Source organism: Mauremys mutica, chromosome 16 (assembly GCF_020497125.1).
Source record: "Mauremys mutica isolate MM-2020 ecotype Southern chromosome 16, ASM2049712v1, whole genome shotgun sequence".
Lineage (NCBI taxonomy): Eukaryota > Metazoa > Chordata > Testudines > Geoemydidae > Mauremys > Mauremys mutica.
The window spans coordinates 23458443-23480208 of NC_059087.1; the positions used below are offsets into that span (position 1 = coordinate 23458443).

A 21766-nucleotide genomic window follows, 5' to 3' on the forward strand; every position below is an offset into this window, starting at 1 on the left:
GCTTGTGGCTTTTCTGACACATCAGGATTACACAGAAGCTTCTCCCATGAAAGGCAATAAACTTTATAAAGCACTAAGGAAGAAACAAAAACTGTTTCTTCAGTATAATTACATTAAATGAAAAGCACTGACTATTTTTTGAGAAATAACGTTTACTTAAGGGAGAAATGCAGACAAGTTCAGGTGTTTGAATTGTACTTAAAGGCTCTGTCTACACTGTAGCTCCCACTATTACTACCAGACATAGTACATTACAGCTATAAATTTGTAGTATACACACAGCCACAATGACTAGGCAAAGCTGGAATGGATCAAGCTAGCAGAGATATATTCTGCCCACACGGCAGCTTGAACTATGCTAGCAACAAATGAATTTGAAAGCAGTCATCACATGGTTCTGGCACTTTGCAAACATGGTTGTTGCTGGTGTGGCTGTAACACAGTTTCCATATGTCAGTATGGACAGGGTATTGTTTTTTGACTACCACCTTTTTTTAAACCATACATTGAAAAAACATAAGCCATGTTATTGACCGGCTAAAAGGCTGCATATTTATGAATCAGGGGTCAATGCTTAAGATAAAAGCCAATGTTTATTGATCAAGCGCTGCTCTCTTCAATTAAAATGATAAAATGGAGTTATGTTCAACATTAAAAAGTCCGAGCACACCAGTTGTGAGTGAGTGCACCACAGGTGTTGGCCCTGCTAGCTAGGTCTGCATGGAGGGACTGCTCTCAGCTGCTCATCTGCATGAACATGGTCAGGCACCCTGGTGATGGGCACTTAATAAAAATCTGATAGGCAGATATTTGACATGATTCATCCCTAAATCTAGCAGTGTGTGAGATTCTGTGCTGTGCCTCTCAGTTGTGCAGCAGAGGGAGGGTGAAAAAAGTGTTCCTAAGCTGTTCTTACCACCTTCCTGATCCTACACTGCTCTGTAGCTCCCAGCGTAATTTACGCAATGTTGTTACACAAGTTCCCCCGGTCTGCCCTGTGGGCTGGAGCACTGTCCAGAATCTCCACAGGACTGCATGTTGCCGCCCATCCCAACACACCCATCTGCCCCGTGCACGTTATGCTCCCTATGCCAGTGGTTGTGAGGGGGTCCTTAGTAGGCAGTCTTACTACGGCTGTCTTCCTCAGTTCCTGCGCCAGAGAAATTGTCCCCCAGCTGGATTCAAAGCTTTTAGGGTCTCCCCTCATGTCATCCCAGCCCTTTTACCTGACAAAGGGGCTGGAGCAGGGGTGAGGCTCTCCATCTATTAATAGAGAGGGAAGCTGTCAGCAGTGAGGAAGAGAAAAGCTGCTGTTCCTACCCAGGGAAGTTCCCTGGATGAGTGGGAGAGAAGTTGCAGATCCTACTTGTGGGTGCTATCCCCTGGACAGAAGGAGGAGAGGGGAGCTCCAGTTCTCGCTGGGGCAGCCCTTGACAGAAGGAGAGACAGAGAGATAGAGGAGCCATTGTCAAGCAGAACCATGCTTAAAAAGGGCCCTCGTTTCCTCTACAAAGTTTCATTAAAGAACTGTAATATTCAATGCTGAAATAGTGCTTTATACGTTCACAGCACTGTAGAGACATTAACAAATCACACTAGGTAGAAGTAACTTATCTGACGTGTGGGTAAATTCTTTAGGTCAGCTTCTCAGCAGGTGTAACTCCGCGTGGTTCCATTAATTTCCATGGAGATTTACCGATTTGCACCTGAGCATCTGGCCCTTTGAGTTTCCATTTCTGATTTGTCAGGGAAGAGCCGGAACCTGGTACTTTGCTCACGAGGCCATCCCCAATTCTGAACTGTATTCAACAGCTAGGAATAAAGAATGATACAACAGTAGGTGCCGGCCAGTGTAACAGCAGCTTAGCTAGGAGATCACTGGCGGTTAAATGATGAATGATGAGAGCCTTCCAATAGGAGTAGCGGGGGGAGGGGGGGACAAGCAACACGGGTAATTTTCAGATGGAGCTTGATCCATTTCTGACTGGGATTATGAGTAAGGCCACAGGCATCCATGATTTTTTCTCTATTGCCCGTGACCTGTCCCTGACTTTTACTAAAAATATCCATGATAAAATGGGAAGGGACTGGGCAGCTGCTGGGTGGCTGGGAGTTCTGCCCCCCACCCCCTATTGGGGACTCAGAGCTCCAAGGTCCCCCTGCCCCATGGCGGGGAGCAACCGGGGTCCCACTGTCCCCTGCAGAGGCTGGGAGCTGTGGGGTACCCCCAGCCTGTGGCAGCTGGGAGCTGTGGGGTACCCCTGCTGCCCATGCCAGCAGGGAGCTTGGGGGCCTGCTGCCTCAGGTGGACGGGGTACCTCACAGCTCCCTGGTGCTGTAGTAGGCACTGGGAGGACCCTGCAGCTCCCAGCCGCTGGGGCTGAAGTCACAGAGGTCTTTGGAAGTCACAGATTCTGTGAGCTCTGTGACAAAACCGTAGCCTTAATTATGCGACAGCAGGGGACTGGACTTGATAACCCAGAAGTTCCCCTCCAGTCCTACGTCTGGTTTAGGTTGAATGTAATATCAGCTATCACCACACGATGTCACAGCAAGCCAAGTAATGAAGTATGCCTGGCATACAAACGGAAGTGATACCACAGTGTAACTAACACAAGCCATATTTACAGAGTCTAAGCAGGGTAAAACAGCCAGGCCATTCTATCACATATTCACTAACAAAACATTACTGACATTCAATGATCATCGTACTGACCTGGATCCTGATTTTAGTCTTGTTTTCCTTCGTTTTGTGGCTGGAAGATGAACTGAACTCTAGGATTCTGCATAACCAGATGTGCTGCCGGAAGCTTTGACAAGGCCTGGAAATCCCAGGCCCAGTGGCTTTTTTCTTATTTCAGGCTTAGTCACCAAAACACCAGATTTACTATTAATGGGAAGAGCTGCAGTGTCTAGGAATTACAGAGAATTAACACCTTGTGCTGTCATCACACTCTTGCGCCCAGGGATGGCACTGATGAGTCAAACTGGTGTGTGTGTGTGTGTGTGACATTTCCTTGGAGGGGCAAGTCAGTAATATTCTCTTTAGTCCCCTCTCCTGCTGAGGAGGAGTCATTCTACCCTCTTAGAGAACAGCGGACTGATGAGAACTGAGTGCTCAGAAGAGCAGGTGAAAAGACATCTGTCTGCTTTTGGCAACCACAACTGGAAAATGAACAATTACAGAAAAGCACCCCAGAATGCAGAACACTTGAATAGTGATTTTAATACAGCAAAACCAATGCAACGTGGATATTCCTAAAATAATTGTATAGAACAAACTCAAACATCTTAACTAAGATACAAAAACGAACACAGAAAGGATTTGGCTCAAAGCTTAAAATATTCCAGTGCTGGGGATTTTTTTTTAAAGCAAGGGCAAGATAGCAAAACTGGAGTGCAGAACAGACTGTAACAACTAAGATCGGTTTTCTCTATCGAAACATCTAAAGCAGAAGGTTCTATAATGGAAAAGGGTGAGCCAATAAAAAGGTGTTGCCGATTCTCAGTTCTCCATTGCTTTTGAGGAGTGTTTTTGAAGGACTTGTATGATGTGATTTACAACTTGTCTTAATTCTACATGAAAACCTGAGAGTGAGCTCTTGCTGCAGGGCCATGAGGCTACCTGGAAAGGAACTGCAGTGTTTGGTTTCTCTTTCTTGGTGGTCACTGGGTAAATATGGGCTGGTGTTAAGATGAGCATTGTGGAGTTACACATTTCAGTCGCGACCCAGCATACACAATTGGAGTGGTTTCCGTTTTTTCCCCCAGCCCTCATTCAGGCAGATCTATCAGGAACCAGATCTCTGTTCGAAGCACCAGCACTTCCCTCTTGTGGCCAGGAAACCAGCTCCTTTGACCTTTCAGCACAAGGGTGGAGCACTATGAGCTCTTCTGGGGATTCTGACTCGCGTCTGAAGCCACGCTTTGTAATCCTCTTCTGGCATCTGAACAATATTTTCACGCACAAACTGAAAAATAAAGAGGCATTTTCCTTGGCACAGATACTCAGAACATCTGACTGCAGGACAACCACCACAGAGCCTGCAAACTGTTAGCATGTTAACCTCCTTTAGATTGGTGCGATACAAATGCAAAGGGAAGTAAGTCTCTTAATACAAGTTTCTATCATAGTGCATGTTAATTAAAATTAATTTAAAAATTGAAGCCCCTATGATCTTCAGTATTATTTACACCCTAAAGCCTGCAGAGCTAAGGTTGTATGAGGTGTAAAGCTTTTCCTTTACCCAGAGTTGTGTTACATTAAATTGGCTTAAAGATGAATCAAAGTGTTAGTTTGGAGCACGTCAGGCAGCTACACTGAATGGGGTTTTTCCTCTTCCTGAAATACTCCCACTGCCTTTATCAGATCCAGCCAGAAGGAACACAAGAGCCCTCCTCTGTGGATGCTTGTGGAGAAGGTAGAAGAGGCTGGAAACAGAAATCAGCAGCATTAGTAGCTTTATGATTTAGGTGCCATTCCTAACACTAGTGTGAAGGAAGAGCAGGCAAAGGGCACAGAGTGGAAGCCGCTATCAAAGATAAAGAGATACAAAATAACTGGCAGGCAACAGACAATTCTAGGCTTCATGAAGTGTGCATGATGGCACGGGGAGCCTCCCTGGCTTTACTTTGGGAGTTCTGGTATGATTACACGAGGCAGGGCTCCGGAGACAATGGTTACCTTTTTGTAAGTCACCAAGAAGTGCAGTTAAACTATCCCCAAGCTTTCTGGGTGTTGGAAGAACTTGGCCTTTTTATCTCATGACACAGATGTGTCTAGTTTGTGTCTAGGTGCGTATAGTTCTAATGTGTATAGTTTATCTGATGTCGCTGAGCAGCTTGCGTGTGTTGTTATTATTTAACATGTTACCGTTGAGGGTTTTCTGCTGATACTGTAACCAGAAGAGGAAAGGGCTGTGATAACAGAAACCACTAGGTGGCATCATTGCCTTGTTTACAGTAAGTTACTTATTTAGCATCCACAATCTATATTTAACATAACCTCTCCTTTCCTCCTTCCACCTTTCCTTCTCTCCCTCTTTCTTCTTTCCCTTGTGCAAATTATTTCTAGAGCCCTTTACTCGAGTAGTTCTTTACACATAACCGGACCAGCTTGTATTCACATGTTGCTGAAGCCTCTTCAAATAAATCTGCAGATTTCACAGTTCACAAGTGTGCTTCTTATTCTCTAGTGCTTGGCACACATCACATCTGTGAAATACAAGCCTTTCCTGGGCACAGCACAACTGAATGTCCCTCTCCATGTATTCTAACTACTTATACTAACCTGCTGTCACTTTCACTCTGGCAGCAAATACAATCAGTGATGAAATGCCAACAAAACAATAATCATTAATACTTCTCAGTTATGCCACACCTTTCACCCAAAGAGTTTAAAGGGCTTTACAAAGGTGGATATTACGATCCCCGTTTTGCAGGGACGTGGCTCCATTGTCCCAAATCATGCATCTTTGTAACCGTCCATTGGGTAAATCACACTGCAGGATGCCTATCCTCTCCATCCCCCCTGGGATTAGAACACTAACAGATGGACTCTCGTCACCTCCACGGCTGCACAGATGTCTGGAGAACATAACTCCCATGCACGTAGCTCACTCAGCACCTTCAGAAAGGTGGTGGGACGGATTCTCACATCCGGGTTCTTGCCAAACTTTTCCAGTTTCTTTAAGATTCTCTGTGTGTGATTGTCATTCTTCACAGTGTCCGGGATTCTGGACAGCAAACTGGAAAACCTGTAATAGAGCAGAGCAGAGCTGAAATAAATGTCCTTGAAACTGATGTTTACACTGTTGGGCACCTCAGACTTACCTGATTTATTTGCCCCTCCGTCCCCCCCCTCACAGAATGTGAGAAAAAATGTCTTTGTGGGAGGCTTCACTGAGCATTACATGCCTGGGAACTATGCAAAGCAGCTTTGTTTCTATTGCTAACAGGACTGTGCACCCAACTTCCTTTGTACGGCATTAAAAAGAGATCCCCTGGTTAGTCATTTACATTCCAGATGACAAACCTTTGGTGTGAAAGCAAACAATAAAATACTGACAAATGTTTCCATTTTACTCCTGATTTGCCCTGCTCATCTCTCCTCTCTCTTTAGCCTCTATAGATTTTCCGAAGCAATCACAGCCTGATCTGACACACTTTCTGATTTTCTTTACTGTCCCTTTTCCCCTTGCTGTCATCATATTTTTCCCCCAGTACGTGCTGAGATAAATCTTACTGACGTGAGAGTGTGCTTGTAACTTTCCATCTTTGCCATTTCACTCTGAATATGGAGACGCAAGAGGAGAATTATACATTACAATATCAATAAAGCTCCTGTGAAAAGACACATTTTTTTTAATGTCCTGTGTAAATTTTTTTAGTGCTGCTTTGACAGCCTTGGAGACTGATGTCTCCAATCCCTCCAGACTGTATGTGTCTGTGGAAGCGTGGTGGCTTTTCCCTTGTCCCCTGCAGGTCTGGAATTTGCCAGCACATCAACTAGTCTTTAGCAGCAAGCGCGGTCTCCCTCCAGCTGAAGACACGTAACAGTATGTCAGCAGCAAGAGGCGGTTCTTCCCAGAACCAATAAGGGGAGACAGTTTAGGCCTTGTCTATTCAGCGGTTCTCAAACTTTAGCAAACAGAGGGCTCTCATTTTAATTTAAAAATTTTCAGGGACCCCCAAAATCCCCTCCCCGCCCCCTCTCCACTTCTTCCCCGAAGGCCCCACCCTGCCCCATCTCTTCCCATCCTGCTCCACCCCTGCCCCTCCTCTTCCCCACTTCGAGAAATGCTGCACTAGAAAGTTATCCCACTTTAAGGTAAAGTAGTACAACCTCCCTAGGCCTTGTCTACACTAGGAGGGTTTTGTCAATATCGTTATAGCAGTAAAGTGAAATTGGCAAAGATCCTTTAGCGTGGACACAGTGATGATTGTATAAAAGTGCTTATAATCAGTACAGCTTATGCTGGTTGCCCCAATATAAGCAAAATTGGGGCTAATCTACACACCGAGCCTGGGTGAGTGTAGCTAGACCAGTGGAGCCCCCTAGAGGAGCTGCAACATAAGCCAGCAGAAGGAGTTCTGCCTGCATAGTGACACCCCCTCTCCGAATGACATCAGCTAAGCTGGCAGGAGCACTCGGTCATCTTAGCTGTGTCTACACCAGGGGTTGTCCCGGCACTGCTACGCGGCTAATGGTGAGATTTTTTCCATACTCCTACCTGTCAGAGCTCTGCCAGCAAAACTTTGTAGTATAGATCAGGCTTTTTAGAGCTATAACTGCACCTACACTGAAGCTTTTACTGGCCTAGCCATGTTGCTTAAAAAATAATAAATCACCCCCTCCCTAACCATAGGGTATTCCAGTAAAACTTTTCAGTATAGACCCGGCCCTAGTGTGGATGCAGTTTTATTAGTATAAAGCTGCTTTACACCAGAACAGATATTCTTGCATGGGAATAGCGATACTGTTATAAGGCTCCTTTATACTTGTATAAATACATCCCCCCTAGGCTTGTACAGATACAATTAAAGCAGTAAAATAAAATCACACCCCTACTCAACAGTTATAGTGGTACAGCTTCCAAACTTAGACCAGGCCTTTGATTTGGGAGGCAGGTGGGGCGAGTTTGTGCTACAATGCAAAATGCAGCTTTTCTAAATAGACCACCATTCGCTTCTAACACATTCTCAGTTGAAAATAAGCATCTGGAACATAGACTCTTGACACAAAAAATCTGCCGCCACTTTACTTCACTTGATTTACTAAGGGAAGACTGACACAACATCCCTATTTTCTGTGCTGTGCGATATAGCTAATCTAATTCCCATCATCAAAGGCTGGAGCTCTGCAGGAGTGCTTTATTGAGAGGTGCCTGCTTATCTCATGGTGATGATGCCTTTTGCCCCTGGGAAGGATGAAGTCGATATCTGGGTGCAGTTTATAAACACTAGCGGGGAAACGTTCTTCAAACGTGCATAATGGGTAGACGGCTGGAGGCAAAGTCCTCTCCATCATCAACATTGCTAATAGGAACACAAGTTTTCACTTCCAACACCACATTATGTATACGTCTAGAGTGCCTGTCATCCTAAGGATCCCAAAGTGTTTTGCAAACTTATGCCTCCTACAAGGCCATACACTGGAGATGGAGAGGAGATGCAGAGTTGTCTGGAGGCATCAGACCTTTTTAAAATGGAAACAGGCTACTTACACCCTCTCTCCTCCCATCTTCACCAAACAGATTTGCAACACAAGGTGAAATCTGGTCCTGGATATCATTGTTGCATCTTCACTTAGACAATGTTTATAAGGGTGGTAAAATCAAGCCCTGAGCAATGGTATTTAAGAGGGTTTACTAGTTTCTAAGATGACTTTCTTTTGGTTTTATAGAAAAAAATCTGAAAATAAAGAAGAGCTTTTGGTCCTAGAGGAAATGCTCTGGGAGGGTGTTTAGCTCTTCCTTCCTTACCAGTTGCGTTCATCTTCATCATGTTCTCTTTCAGCTCTCAGGCCACACTGTCTCATTCTTTCTAGGTCTCTCTCAAAATATGTGATGTTTTTTAAAGATTGGTATTTCTGAGAGCTCTTCTCCTCGCGCCTCCTACAAATAAACTTCAAAAAATTAAAACCGTATATTTTAAAAATTAACATTCTGATAGAACGTTAGCTGGGAAGATACCTAGGATGGTGGAAGGCAATGAGATGAGAAGAATAGAGCATGTTCAGGCCATAGATACCAGTAATATTTTGCGCTTTGATAGCACTTTATAAATTAAGTCTCTCCGAATGATTTACTAACAATTAATTAAAGCCTCCATCAATTTAGTGAGCTAGGTAAAGTATATACTTAAGGATCAAATAATCTGACATTGAAATGCAGCCACCTCTGAGTTGTAAAGTGTCTGGCATTTAAGAGCATACTGCAATACTACATAACTCAGGGCAGTAAGAAAGAACACTATTTTAAATATCTGAAACCCTATGGAGAATAGGCAGAATTTAATTACCTGAGTTGGTATTTTGTCCAGGATACCGCACTAAATATGCCATATCCTACAAAAAGCCCCATCCAGTTATAATGACCACAAGTAGTCCAGACCTCGGCTTCTCTTCCCATCCAAAAGCAGATTCTCCAGCAGCACAGTTCCCAACATCACCACAATGGGACACTGGTTTAGGGTGAACTCAGCCAATAGAGTGCCATCTACTGAATTGCCACCACTAGTTCCTGTCACATCTAGGTGATCCTCAGAGTCCTCTCATCCAAATACTGAGCTACCCTGCTACGCTTGTGAGATTTTACGAGTTTATAGCGAAGGTGGAATGGTTTCAGGTAATTAGATAGGGTCCGATTTGTTCTTTTATCCTGAAAGAGCCAAGAATCAGTCAATTCTTCATGCAGTCACAATGGATGCTTATGGGAGGTGGCAGAGAAAATACTTTGGGACTCTGGAGAGGACCTAACATACCAGTAGAGGTGTGAATGTAAGAGTGGTGCAGCGGGAGGAGAAACTGGGGATACTGCCCTTTAAAATAACTATGTGAAGAGAGATCTCAGGTTTCTTATTTTCTACGCCTATAGAGCTCAGATGAGTCATAGGTGAAACATTTCAGTCTTTCTAGAGGATAGGATGACCAATGCCGGCTGATCAATGGACCAGTATTGAAGCTGGCCTGGGAGAAGGCTGCTCACTTGTTCTACGCATGAGACAGGCCACTGCAACTGTAGACACTAGAATTGCTCAGTAATGTGAAAGGACAGTGATCTACACAGCGATGGTGGATGACCCTATAGATCATGTGTGGATTGGTTGTAATTTGGGGTGACTGAATAGCTGCTCTTTGGGAGAACAAGGATTAACTTCAAAAGTAAGTAAATCCAACACTCCAAATGTGCTGTGCTAGGGGGACTGGGATTCTTGGACCAAGGGTTAGACTGGAATTTGAAACCTTAGCAGCAGTTTAAGAGGTTTGTGTGACAAACTAGGAAGGCTGCCTTCAGCCTGGAAACGTTAATTAAAGATATACCGTTGAACGTCGCCGAGTCCACTGAATCAACTGGCTAGAATGTAAAGAAGACAATGGACTCTGAAGTTTGGGGGAACTTTTTCCCAGTGCCTGTAAATTACACATGTAAAGATAAATATTCTGTGCAATATCCTTAGGAATCATACAGGCAAATCTCAGCACAGTGGCTTGAATATTTGGTCCAGAGTGTACATCCTTGCATGGGTACCCATAAAATCAGCTGGGCATATACTCCATATGCCATTACTCTGGTACCACTCCACTGAAGTTAGCAGACCCATCTCTAAAAAGTTTGAGAGCATGTCCTAAATACGTTACAGAAGTGAGGCATGCAGTGCTTTGACAGCTTACAGCAAGCATCCAAGTTCTTACCGTTCAAGGATCTCCAGGTTGTCATGCAAACAAAAAGCTGCTTCTTCAGCTACTGCAGAGAACTTCTGCCTCATCTCAGCACACAAATTATATTTACTTTGAATGAAATAGCTGGCATGGGAGCTGCAGGAGAAAGCACACAAACACCATGGTTATTCATTTCTGTGAAACAGTGCTGGGCAGCTCAGAACACAGAGCTTTGTAAAGTGATGTGAATTGAAAGCCTCAGCTCTCAGATGATTAAAAGTTAGGACATTCCTGATCATAAACATGCAAATGAAGGAGTACAGAGCTGGGTTTAGAACGGAACAAGTACTAGAAAAAAATGGTCTACAAATATTCATCTGAATTCAAAAACAAATCTCTTCATCACATCTACAGCCTCTTAGTGTTCATCCTTCTGGGGGTGACAAATCGAGTGCTTGAGATTAACTAGCAGGAATATTCACAAACCACAAATTGCTAGCTTGAATTCTGAAATATTCATGGACAGCAAATTTCTAGTTGCAGATTCATTTGAAAAATTCATAATTTGCACCGTGTTGGTTAGTTACAGAAATCATCCAAAAGAGGGACCAGAAACAAAACTACATGAAATATAAATAAAGAGCAGACTGCAAATTGCAAATAATACCAGACACTGTGAAGAGGCCAGGCAGCCTCTTCGCTAATAAATGGTTATGATCTCACACTCTTTCATCTAATCTGCAACTGGTAAGGTTAACTAGGCTTTTTTTTTTTTTGCCCAGTATTGGAATTAAACACAGAAGGGTAATTAGTTAAGGCAAAATCCATAGATTTGGCTTCACAACTCACATTAATGTACATGAGAATCATATGACAAAATCCACATGGTATTGCATGGAAACTGAGCAGTTTGTGTATCAAATAGTACACATTCCCTAGCAGGGTTTTGCTTTCCACATGAATGCCCCTCATGAGCATTGCATCCAGCATGCTATCTACCTTTTAGGCCTCTTTATGTACTTTGTGCTCTCCTCCTCCTTAAAGGTTGCTGTGGTTGTTTTGTCCTCCCTCAGAGTCACAGATAGTGAACTGCAAGAAAAAACAAACCCCTTAAGATAGCACAGTATGCCTTGCAAACCCAGACACCATCACCGGGATAGACGATTTCCGAGATGATAAGCAGCTATGATGTCAACCAGAGTTATCTTGCTTGAAAATGGAAAATTCATTTTCAAGGTCAGCATCGAAATTTAGGTGCACAACTCTCAGTGATATTAGTACAAAACCCAAGGCAAATCCCCATGCACTGTATTGAAAACATAATACAAAATATATAACAAAGAGTCCTGTGGCACCTTATAGACTAACAGATGTATTGGAGCATGAGCTTTCGTGGGTGAATGCCCACTTTCGTCACCCACAAAAGCTTATGCTGCAATACATCTGTAAGTCTTTAAGGTACCACAGGACTCAGTCTGGATCTGTAAAAAGTAACAAACACGGCTACCCCTCTGATACTTTACAAAATGTATAAGAAATCAGTAACGGTCAGAAAGCAGGATTTCATCAACTCACCATGCTCTTATAACAATAAGATGCTATCTGTCATGTGCATGCCATGTGCTTTCCACATGTGAAGCTGATAGCATGGAGCATACTACATGCCACATGCTTAGATTCTGTAATTACAGCTACCTTTTAGGCCTCTGGTCCAGTGATGTTAAGCTCTCTTGGTACTTGGATGTTGTGTTTACTTTGTCATCCTTCAGAGTCACCGATAGTGAACTACAAGACAAGACAAGATCCTTAAAAATGTACAAAGTATGCCTTCTCCAGCATATGAAACATCCTGCTGGCACTGATGAATTACTCCCAATATGACAGACTTATTCAGAGCCATCCAGAGATAAGATTTATACTTGATATTTCTCTCCCCTTTACCTCAGACCGAGGGAAAAAATATTGCAGTAAATGTCAGATTATAACATGTCTTGTGTTCTTTGAGTCTGTAGTGTGGAACCCACCACAGAACAGGGGACTGGCTACAGAAACTGGGACAAACTGATTCATGGAATTAGATTCAGTGGAGGGCTGGGACATCACAGGCCCTCTTCTTTCCTGGTTCAGTGGCAGCAGTAGATCTAGCCAGAGGCCCAGTGGTGGTATGCTCCCTCTTGCTTTGACAGTGACAGTGGCCCCTGAAAGGTGAGGAGGAGAAGAACATGGCAGCTTGATCTCCTTTCTTCCCTGTTAGTCAATCCAAAGGGAGAGAGTTGGAAGACTGATGGCATCTTGTTCCTCCTATCACTGACAAATTCACATTACACGTCAGATTCCATCAGAACCTAACTCAAAAATGAGCTTGGAGATGCTGCATATATACACACGTCCTGCCTATAACAGAATTATGGCCTAACAAGAGTTATTGAATTAACTCAAATAGAAGCCCCCATCATCTATTTCTTAGATGAGACACAGTGTAGTGACATAAGCAGTCGAATAGGGCTGGCAGACAGTTACTGAAACACCCTCTGTAGTAGGGAATTCCTCCCCTTTTTACCTTCTGACAAACTCACACCATTTCTGGTCTTAAGAGACCCTGAAGTGAGTACTTTGTCAGTGCAATTATAATGGATAGGCCCAAATTGCCTCTAGTTCAGGCCACCAGCTTCCAATTTCAGAGGTAAATTCAACACAATAATTATCATGTGTTAAGTGTGAAAAATAATTCTCAACACCACATACTGGCCTACTGGTTTGGGGCGGGGGAAGCAGTAGATCTGATATTTCTTGATTTCAGTAAAGCTTCTGACACAGTCCCACATGACATTCTCCTAAGAAAACTGGAGCAATGTGATCTAAATTAAATTACTATCAGGTGGGTGTACAACTTGTTGAAAGACTGTACTCAAGGAGTAATTACTAGCAGTTCACTGAGAGGGCATTTCTAGTGGGATCCCACAGGGATCAGTCCTGGTTCTGGTAATAGTCAATATTTTCATTAATAACTTGGATAATGGAGTGCAGAATATGCTTATACAATCTTAAGATGACGCCAAGCTGGGAGGGGTTGCAAGCACTTTTGGAGGACAAGGTAAGAATTCAAAAGGACCTTGACAAATTGGAGAACTGATCTGAATTCAACAAGATAAATTTTAATAAGAGAAAAGCACTACACTCAGGAAGGAAAAAATCAGATGCACAACTACAAAATGGGGAATAACTGGCTAGGCTGTAGTACTTCTGAAAAGGATCTGAGGGTTATAGCAGATCACAAATTGAATACAAGTGAACAATGTGATCCAGTTGCGAAAAAGGCTAGCATCATTCTGGGTTGTATTAACAGGAGGGTTGTATATAAGACACGGGAGGTAACTGTCCTGCTCTCCTTGCTACTGGTGAGGTCTCAGCTGGAGTACTTTCTCCAATTCTGAGTGCTGCACTTTTGGAAAGAAGTGGAAAAATTGGAGATACTCCAGAGAAGAGCAACAAAAACGATAAAAGATTTAGAAAACCTGATCTATGGAGGAAAGGTTAAAAAAAAACGGGCATGTATAGGTTTGAGAAAAGAAGACTGAGGGGGGACCTGATAACAGTCTTCAAATATGTTGAGGGCTGTGAGAAAGAGGATGGTGATCAATTGTTCTGCAAGCCCATTGATGGTAGGAGAAAAAGTAATGGGCTTAATCTGCAGGAAGGATGATTTAGGTTAGATATTAGGAAAAAAACGTTCTAACTACAGGTGTAGTTAAGTTCCGGAATAGGATTCCAAGGGAGGTTGTGAAATACCTGTCACTGGAGGTTTGAAAGAACAATTTTGACAAACACCTATCAGGATGGTCTAGTTTTACTTGATGACTTCTCAAGGTCCCTTCCAGCCCTACATTTCAATAATTCTATATACCAGAATAACTGAGAGTGGATCAGTGCTGTTCCATGTACTATTCTTGCCCCATAAGGTCTCAGTGTCACATTCCCAATGCTGGCACATTGTGGGAGACATCCTCTGACAATAAATGGGTCTTACTCCACACAGTTTTAGCTGGCCTGAAAGTGCAGAGATTAAACCATGTTTCATCTTGATTACCAGTGAATGTAAATGCACAAAGGTACATTTCTAGCCACAGCTGCATGGCTCCTATTAATGTTAGTGTGAGCCATAAAGCAAAATTCCAAAGCAATTCCAAAATTCCAGTACTGAAAATGCACAACTCTAGTAATTGGGGATGCATAATACAGCTTCTCCAATCCCCTGTCTCTTACAGCAGACCAAGCTGGGTGTAATTCATGCATGTGACTTTATGAGCTGTTTTCCACTTGCGAAGATGACTGTATATCTCACACTACGTCTTTTTTAACATTCCTACCTTTTAGGTCTCTGTCCTAGTATGCTCTCCTGGTCCTTAAAGCCTGTTAGGCTCGTTCTCTCATTCCTTTGATATACTGGTGGTGAACTGGAAGGCAAGACAACGTCCTTGAAACTGTTCAGAATATACCTTATCCAGTGCATGAGCATTGGTGCTGGAGCTGATTGTCAATCTCGAGAGAAGAGACATGGCTTCCTGCAGAGCTTAGGGGTTTTATAACCCCAAGATGTGTGGGTCAGATCTTCAGATGGCTTGATTTGATGTAGCTCTGCTGACTTCAATGGAGCTATCCCAAGTTACACCAGCTGAGGATCTGGCCAATATGTATTTACAAACAGTACTAGACAGAAACACACTTGAAAATTAATAAGGAGACATAATCCATACACCCACAGCAGCCAGGAAATTCACAGACTCCAGTTCTGAGTTGCAGAAATCACAGCACCTGTAATAGCCTTGTCAAGACTAGGTCCTTCTCACTGAGTCTCACAACTATTACTGGTAGCATTAGGACAAAGTTTAAATGTGGTTTATGCTGTTCCGCTCTCTTTACTTGTTTGTCTTTTGCAGACCAAAGTTCTGCCACTGACTCAGTGACATTGCATGCCTATAAGTGACAGCAATATTAGGCTCTATGTTTTGGAAAATGTTCAGTTTGAGGTTCTTTGAAGTGACCCTAAGCCTTCAATACCATGATGAGAATGAATAAAATTGATCTGCACTAATTGTTTACTCTAGTGAAAATTTCTAAAAGCCAGGGATAATTACAGAGTGCATTTGATAGAAGTTTCACTGGAAATTTTATTGGGAGCATGTGGAAAATGCAATGGTAGCAGCATAAACAATTCAATAGAGATTGAGAAGAAAATGGCCTCTTTCTCTATAGAGTTGCTGTAGATTATTTATACAGGCATTTATGAAATGGTTTGTTGTAAGAGAAGGATTCACTGAGTGTCCACCTGGAAAATAAACATTTATTGTGCATAGTCAAATGGGCCATTCTGTCACCTATACAGAGAAATGGCAATGTCCTCTAAATTCACTGAATATTGAATTTAATCAGCAACTATCCTGAAAAAAAAAAAGCACAGTGCAAGCGCTATTATAGTAAACTGCCTCTCTTAGGTTTGTAGAATCCAATCATGTAGCATACCTGTGCAGTCTGGTCTTCTTAACACTATCTTCTGAACTGAAATTCTTTGCCACATCTTCATATATGGTCTGGAGTAATTTCTGTAGGTCTGATAAAAAAATCAACACAGGTATAAAAATGTGCCCACTGGACCCTCCACTGCTCCTTCTCTTTACAAGGGAATGCTGCAGACACTGGCCTCATGTTTTGATTCTGATTAGCAATTGTGGTTGCCCAATTTAAGACACCTTAGAAGGACCTGACTTTCAGAGGGAGGAGGTTCAGCACTTCATTTCATTTCAGGAGGTTGGGCACTCGGAAATTGAAATATATTATACCAAAGCACTATTCACAACTGGAAATGTGGGTCTCTGTTCTTTGGCTTTGAAATAAACAACAAATGAGAAGTTACCTAACTTCTTTAATGTTTATCCAAAATTATTGTGCAGGAATTAGAAAAGTAGGCAACTTTTAACAAACTGTACCCAAGGCCAGCTTCAAATTCCTATGCTCATGCTATTAGCATTCTTAGGGCATATTTGTAAACATCACAACTTAATCTTCTTTAAAATGAACTATGGATTTTAACATCTGACAAGAGATATATCCTTACCATGATGCATTTAAAGCTGATGATTATCCTCAACAAGCCCTTACTTCATCATACCTGCCTGTCCAAGTATCACTCCATCCTTTTTTTCTCTCTTTCAGCTGATCTCTACTTTCATTGTGTTATCACCTTTATCACCTTCTCTCCATTGTGACTGTGTGCTCTCATGCTTTCCCATACCTTTAATAGCCCTTCTCCCCGAGTGCCAGATGAACTCACTGTTCTTCAAATTCCTCCTCAAAACTCACTTCCTTTGAGGACCTTTCCACCACTAATCCACTGCTGCTTTGGTGCCCAACTACTAAACAAAACAAACAGCCCATCACAAGAAATACAATAAAATAATCAATACAGTTTTCTGCCCAGAGCCCTATTCCCTCTCCCTAGACACCATCCACTATGGTCTATTATTAATCATTGAATTACCTATATAATTTTGAGCTAATCCTGCAAGGTACTGAACATATCCTAGGAGGTGCTAAGTGAGCTCCACTGGGAAATGAGGGGCGTAGCTCCTTGTAGGAGAGAACCAGCACCTTGAAGTTAAAGTCAATTAACTGTATGTTCTTCAACGTAGGGACCTTTTCTTAAACCCCAGTAAAGCACTATGCACAAACAAGCAGGGTGGTAATATAAATGACAACTGCTACTAACTACAGTAATAAATACCTATTCAAATATTGCAGAGTAGGTTACAGAACACACACAGACTTAATCTGTTGTCAAACAAACCCCAACTGGTCAAAACTTTAAGAAACTGGCTCCTATAGTTAGGGTCTTCTTCTTCTTCTTCTTCTTCTTATTCACTCCCTGTGGAGCATAAGGCGCCAACCACTCTCCTCCATTCATTTTGTTCTTGAGCGAGACAGCAGAGTTCATCCCACTTCATTCCCATACCTTTCATTTCCTCTTCAATAGTCCTTCGCCACGTCCCCAATGGTCTACCTCTCCTCCTTCTTCCTTGTGGTGTCCATCGTAGGGCAATACCAGGGTGTCTATCAGCATCCATTCTCAACACATGCCCCAGCCACCTCCATCTTCGTTGTTTAGCTTCATCCACTATATTGCTGATGCCCGTTAATCGGCTCACTTCAACATTGGTGATACGCTGCGGCCAATGTATGTTAAGAATTCGCCTAAGATACCTTCCTTCAAAGCCCCGAAGCCGACTTTCTATCTTCTTGTTGGTCCTCCATGTTTCCGCCGCATACAGCAACACAGAGCGGACGTTCGACCTATAGATCTCTACCTTGGTTTTCATTTGCAAGATGGTTGACCTCAAAATAGTCTGAAGTCTATAGAATGCATTTGCTGCAAGACCGATTCTGGTAGATATCTCCTTCTGAATATTGCCATCAGCCGATATGTAACTACCAAGATATTTGAAGTTGTTCACCTCCTCCAATTTTATGTCACATAACACTGTCTTCGTCGAGCTAGCTGTTTTTACTTTCATTATTTTGCTCTTACCGGCATGGATATTAAGTCCTACGCACCTTGCTACTCTACCTACTCTATCAGTCTTCTCCTGGAGGTCCGTCTGAGAACTTGAAATCAGGGCGATGTGGGTGTTATGTCCATATTTAAGCATCTAAATAAGTGGTCTGATTTTAAAGAGTTCTAAGCACCCAGGCAGGAGGTCCTGAGTTCTAATTCTGATTCGTTCTAACATGGACTCTCACTATCACCTTGCACAACTCTTAAGGCACGTGGACATGGCAAAAAAAAAGGCAGCAAGTCTCAGAGCCCAGGTCTACAGACTCAGGCTTGTGGTAGGACTCTAAAAATAGCTGTTTAGAGGTTTGGGCTAAAGATGGAGCTCAGGTTGTGAAACCCACCTCTTCTCTGGCTTCAGAGCCCGAGCTCCAGCCTGAGCCCTGGCAGTATGTCCACACTGCAATCAGGGGAAGGAGGGTGATAACAGCACATATGTAGGCACAGCCAATCTAGCTTTAGCCTGAGTATCAATAGCAGTGAAGCCATGGCAACCTGGACTTCAGTGCAAGCTGTACAAGCCTGCCCAGGTCCCTGGGTACATACTTGTGTTCCTAGCCTGCGCTGAAGCCCATGTGCAGTGGCTTCACTGCTATTGGTACCTGAGCCTAGCTAGATCAAAGCTAGCTCAGGTATGTGGAGACATGCTGCAATCAGCCCTCTGACTGTAGCGTGGACATACCCTTGGGGTCTGATCGTGCCAAGCTGAGCACCGTCACTCCTATTGAAGTCAATAGAAATGGAGGGCAATGCACATCTGCTAGGATGTGCTCACCATTTTGTGGGATTGGACCCTCAGTTCCTCTGCCTCAGTTCCTCCATCTGAAGAATAGGGATAATAATACCTGTACTTAGCTTGTATATCTTCAAAGCGCTCTATAAATATTAATCCTCACAGCGCTGCTGTGAATCAGCAAAGCATTAACTAGAAAAGAGAAAGCTGCAAAGAGGGTTGGCCTTGTGATGGGGATGCTGGCTTGTGACTCAGGAGATCTGGGTTGGGACCCCTGCTCTGCCACCAACTCTGTGTCTGAGCTGGGAAAAGCTGCTGAAATGCTGTGCCTCCGTTGCACATCTGTGAAATGGAGTTAATGACATTCACGTACTTCACGGGGTCCTAATGAGGATAAATCCAGTTATGTATGTGAGAGGCTCAGCTACTACAGTGATGGACACCAGAGGAACGCCTACAATTAAAGTGCAGCTTTATAATGAAGATCCCTTATGCAAATATGTATAACTTTTCTTTTGGAATTTCTATCTTTCTAAGACTGGGCACCGCACCACTAAATTGTTGGTTAAAGAAGCAGAAGCAATCCTGTTAGCATTTAATTTCTCAGATACAGTCCTACATATTTTTTTCATCAATATGAAGTAAATGTCTGGCATTTGAAACGATTTGCACAAATAATGCATTATGCAGTAACCATGAAAAATTAGGATTACATTTAGCGCTGTGTTATTCAAAACAGGGATGATACAGTTGGTATACGTTAAAAGAAGTTTTTAGATGTGGCAAAGAAAGCAAGCTTGAAATGCTAATCTACTTTGTAAAACCTTTGACAAACCAGAAGGAGCCTGAATGATAAATTAGACAACCTCAGAACTGACCTGCCTGTTATACCACAGCTGTGAGGATGACAGCTTCCACGCCTGACTTGTCAACATGATGTGACTTACAGAACCTTTGGACAAGTGTAGTTTCTCACCCAGTCAGTGATGTTGGAAATCGCAGGTTCGATACAGTAGCAGTCACAAAACAATACAAACTAAATTATAGCCAGGTAAATGGCTCCATATTAAATTACAGACTCAATCCTGAAGCAAAATAAAAACCCTCTGTAAGAATCATGCTCAAATTTATCTGCAGATTAGTTGCCCAAAGCACTATATTTCTCACATGTTTTCCAATAAACATGTGTCATCTCAATGGTACTTCTGTGTGAGTTATAGGGAGCCTCATGAGCTGTTTGAGCAATAGGCTACAGGGGCAGTTGAGCTGTTCTAATCCAGTTCCTGTTCTGGCTCTGAGGCATCCTTGTGTTTAACATGAGTCTGTGGCTACAGAATTGACCTCAGAATCCATCCACTGCTGTAGTGTTGTCCTGCAGAAAGTGAGTTTTTATTTTATTTTTTTTAATTTCTAGCTGTTATAGATATGAAGAATACCTGCGGTTCACATTTTGGAAGTGACCCGAAAGTTGACATTCTGAGCATGCAAACAGACCACTTGAAACAATAACTCGGAGGTGTCAACCATTCCCATTCATCTCAGTGGAACATTAACTTGGAAGCCTAATGATGACAGTGTAAATATCAGTTTGTGTGATCATTTTAGCAGAAAAATGAAGCTACTATCTGCGGTAGATATTGGAGCAGCGATCATTCGAGTGGCTGGGTGCTGTTGAGGGTTACTAAAGTCTAGAAGATTAAAGTCCCCAGAATCTTCCTATCATCTCCACTGTTGGTCATAAGAGAGAGGGAAAGTGAAGATGCAGCTCTTCCTCATTGTCAAAAGCCTCAATTGCGGCCTGAGTGTGAAAAACCAGCTCTCTCTCTCATACCTTCCCTGGTGTAAAAAGTCTACCTCCTGCCCCCAGGAGCAGAAAGTAAACTGAATGCAATGTCAAAATCATTAACACCAAGAACAGTCAGGATTGCATTATTCCTCTGCAGAGCTCACTTGGTAATAAACAAAATCATTAAAAAAATGTCTTAAAGCTGATGCAGAATTTCCTTTTTGCCGCTGAACACAATACCTGACTGCTGCAGAGCTTAGCATTATTTTGGCCCAGAGTACACCGGGCACTGCCTATAATTCACAAAACAGTGTGTGTTCAATTTATTTTGCTTCCTCTTAGAAGCAGTGAGGTCCAGTGGGCAGAGTTCTGGCCTTGGAGTCAGGACACCTGGGTTCTATTCTCATTTCTGCCACTGACCGGTTGAGAAAGTCACTTCATCTCTCAGTGCCCATGTTCCCCAGCTTTTGTCTGCCTTATTTTGTAAACTCTTTGGGGTATGGACTGTCTCATATTATGTGTTTGTACTGCACCACGCACAATGGGGCCTCAGTTTTGTTTTGGGCCTCCAGTTGCCACAGTAATACAAATAAATGCTATTAATACATGAGTAACGTGTACATTAGTAAACAGTCCCAAATTAAATATCTATGTAGTTCCACTGCCCCATATGGAATTACCGTGGGTCAGCTGGTTGTTACAGAAGTTGTTCTACTTTTGTGAGACATCTTCTATTGAAAACTGCCAAGTTGTGGATTGTATGCCATCTGAATAACTTGATAGGCTGAACAATGGCAAATCCATAGCAATTCGTTCAATGGTTTCAAATTGTTTCATCATAGTGAGGGCTACTGAAAAGAAATTGTACCATGATCTTCTGAGCCACAGTCCCTTCTCCTGCCCACTTTAGGCAAAGTACTTTTTTTCTTATAACACAGCTAAGAGGATTAATCTTTTGATGCTGTGAATCAGGTTTTCTTGATGTATTAGAACTTAGTAATGGGATGTCCAAACCTACTGGCACATAAAGTTGACCTCAACTGAGAGCTGGACATGATGATCTAGCAAATCAAACCCAATTCCTCCAATAATATTAATCTTCAAAAATGAAGCAGCAGGATGAATATGTAGATTAATAAAACAAACTGAATTACTGATAATTAGTTTTTTCCTATAGTATATCAGTACAAAAAAAGCACCTGGATAGACAGTGCATATGGCACATCAATGGACTTAAGCAGGAGTTAAACTTACCTTATAATG

The 21766-nt window shown here is 42.6% G+C and overlaps 1 protein-coding gene across 4 annotated transcripts in view; it reads right to left on the reverse strand.

Annotated features, from left to right (window-relative positions):
- Positions 1 to 3221: 3221 nt before the first annotated feature.
- The window catches only part of CCDC60 (coiled-coil domain containing 60), a 143731-nt gene continuing 125186 nt past the window's right edge, over positions 3222 to 21766 (reverse strand). For 3 of the 4 annotated variants that reach the window (XM_044989442.1, XM_044989440.1, XM_044989439.1), the window contains 8 exons: positions 15902 to 15989; positions 14749 to 14835; positions 12077 to 12166; positions 11381 to 11470; positions 10415 to 10537; positions 8484 to 8615; positions 5567 to 5756; positions 3222 to 3971 (listed from right to left, as the gene is read on the reverse strand). In XM_044989442.1, coding sequence (XP_044845377.1) covers positions 3864 to 3971; positions 5567 to 5756; positions 8484 to 8615; positions 10415 to 10537; positions 11381 to 11470; positions 12077 to 12166; positions 14749 to 14835; positions 15902 to 15989 — 908 coding nt within the window. In that variant the 3' untranslated portion in view covers positions 3222 to 3863. The remainder of the gene's footprint in view (positions 3972 to 5566; positions 5757 to 8483; positions 8616 to 10414; positions 10538 to 11380; positions 11471 to 12076; positions 12167 to 14748; positions 14836 to 15901; positions 15990 to 21766) is intronic. The other variant, XM_044989441.1, reaches the window with a different exon arrangement.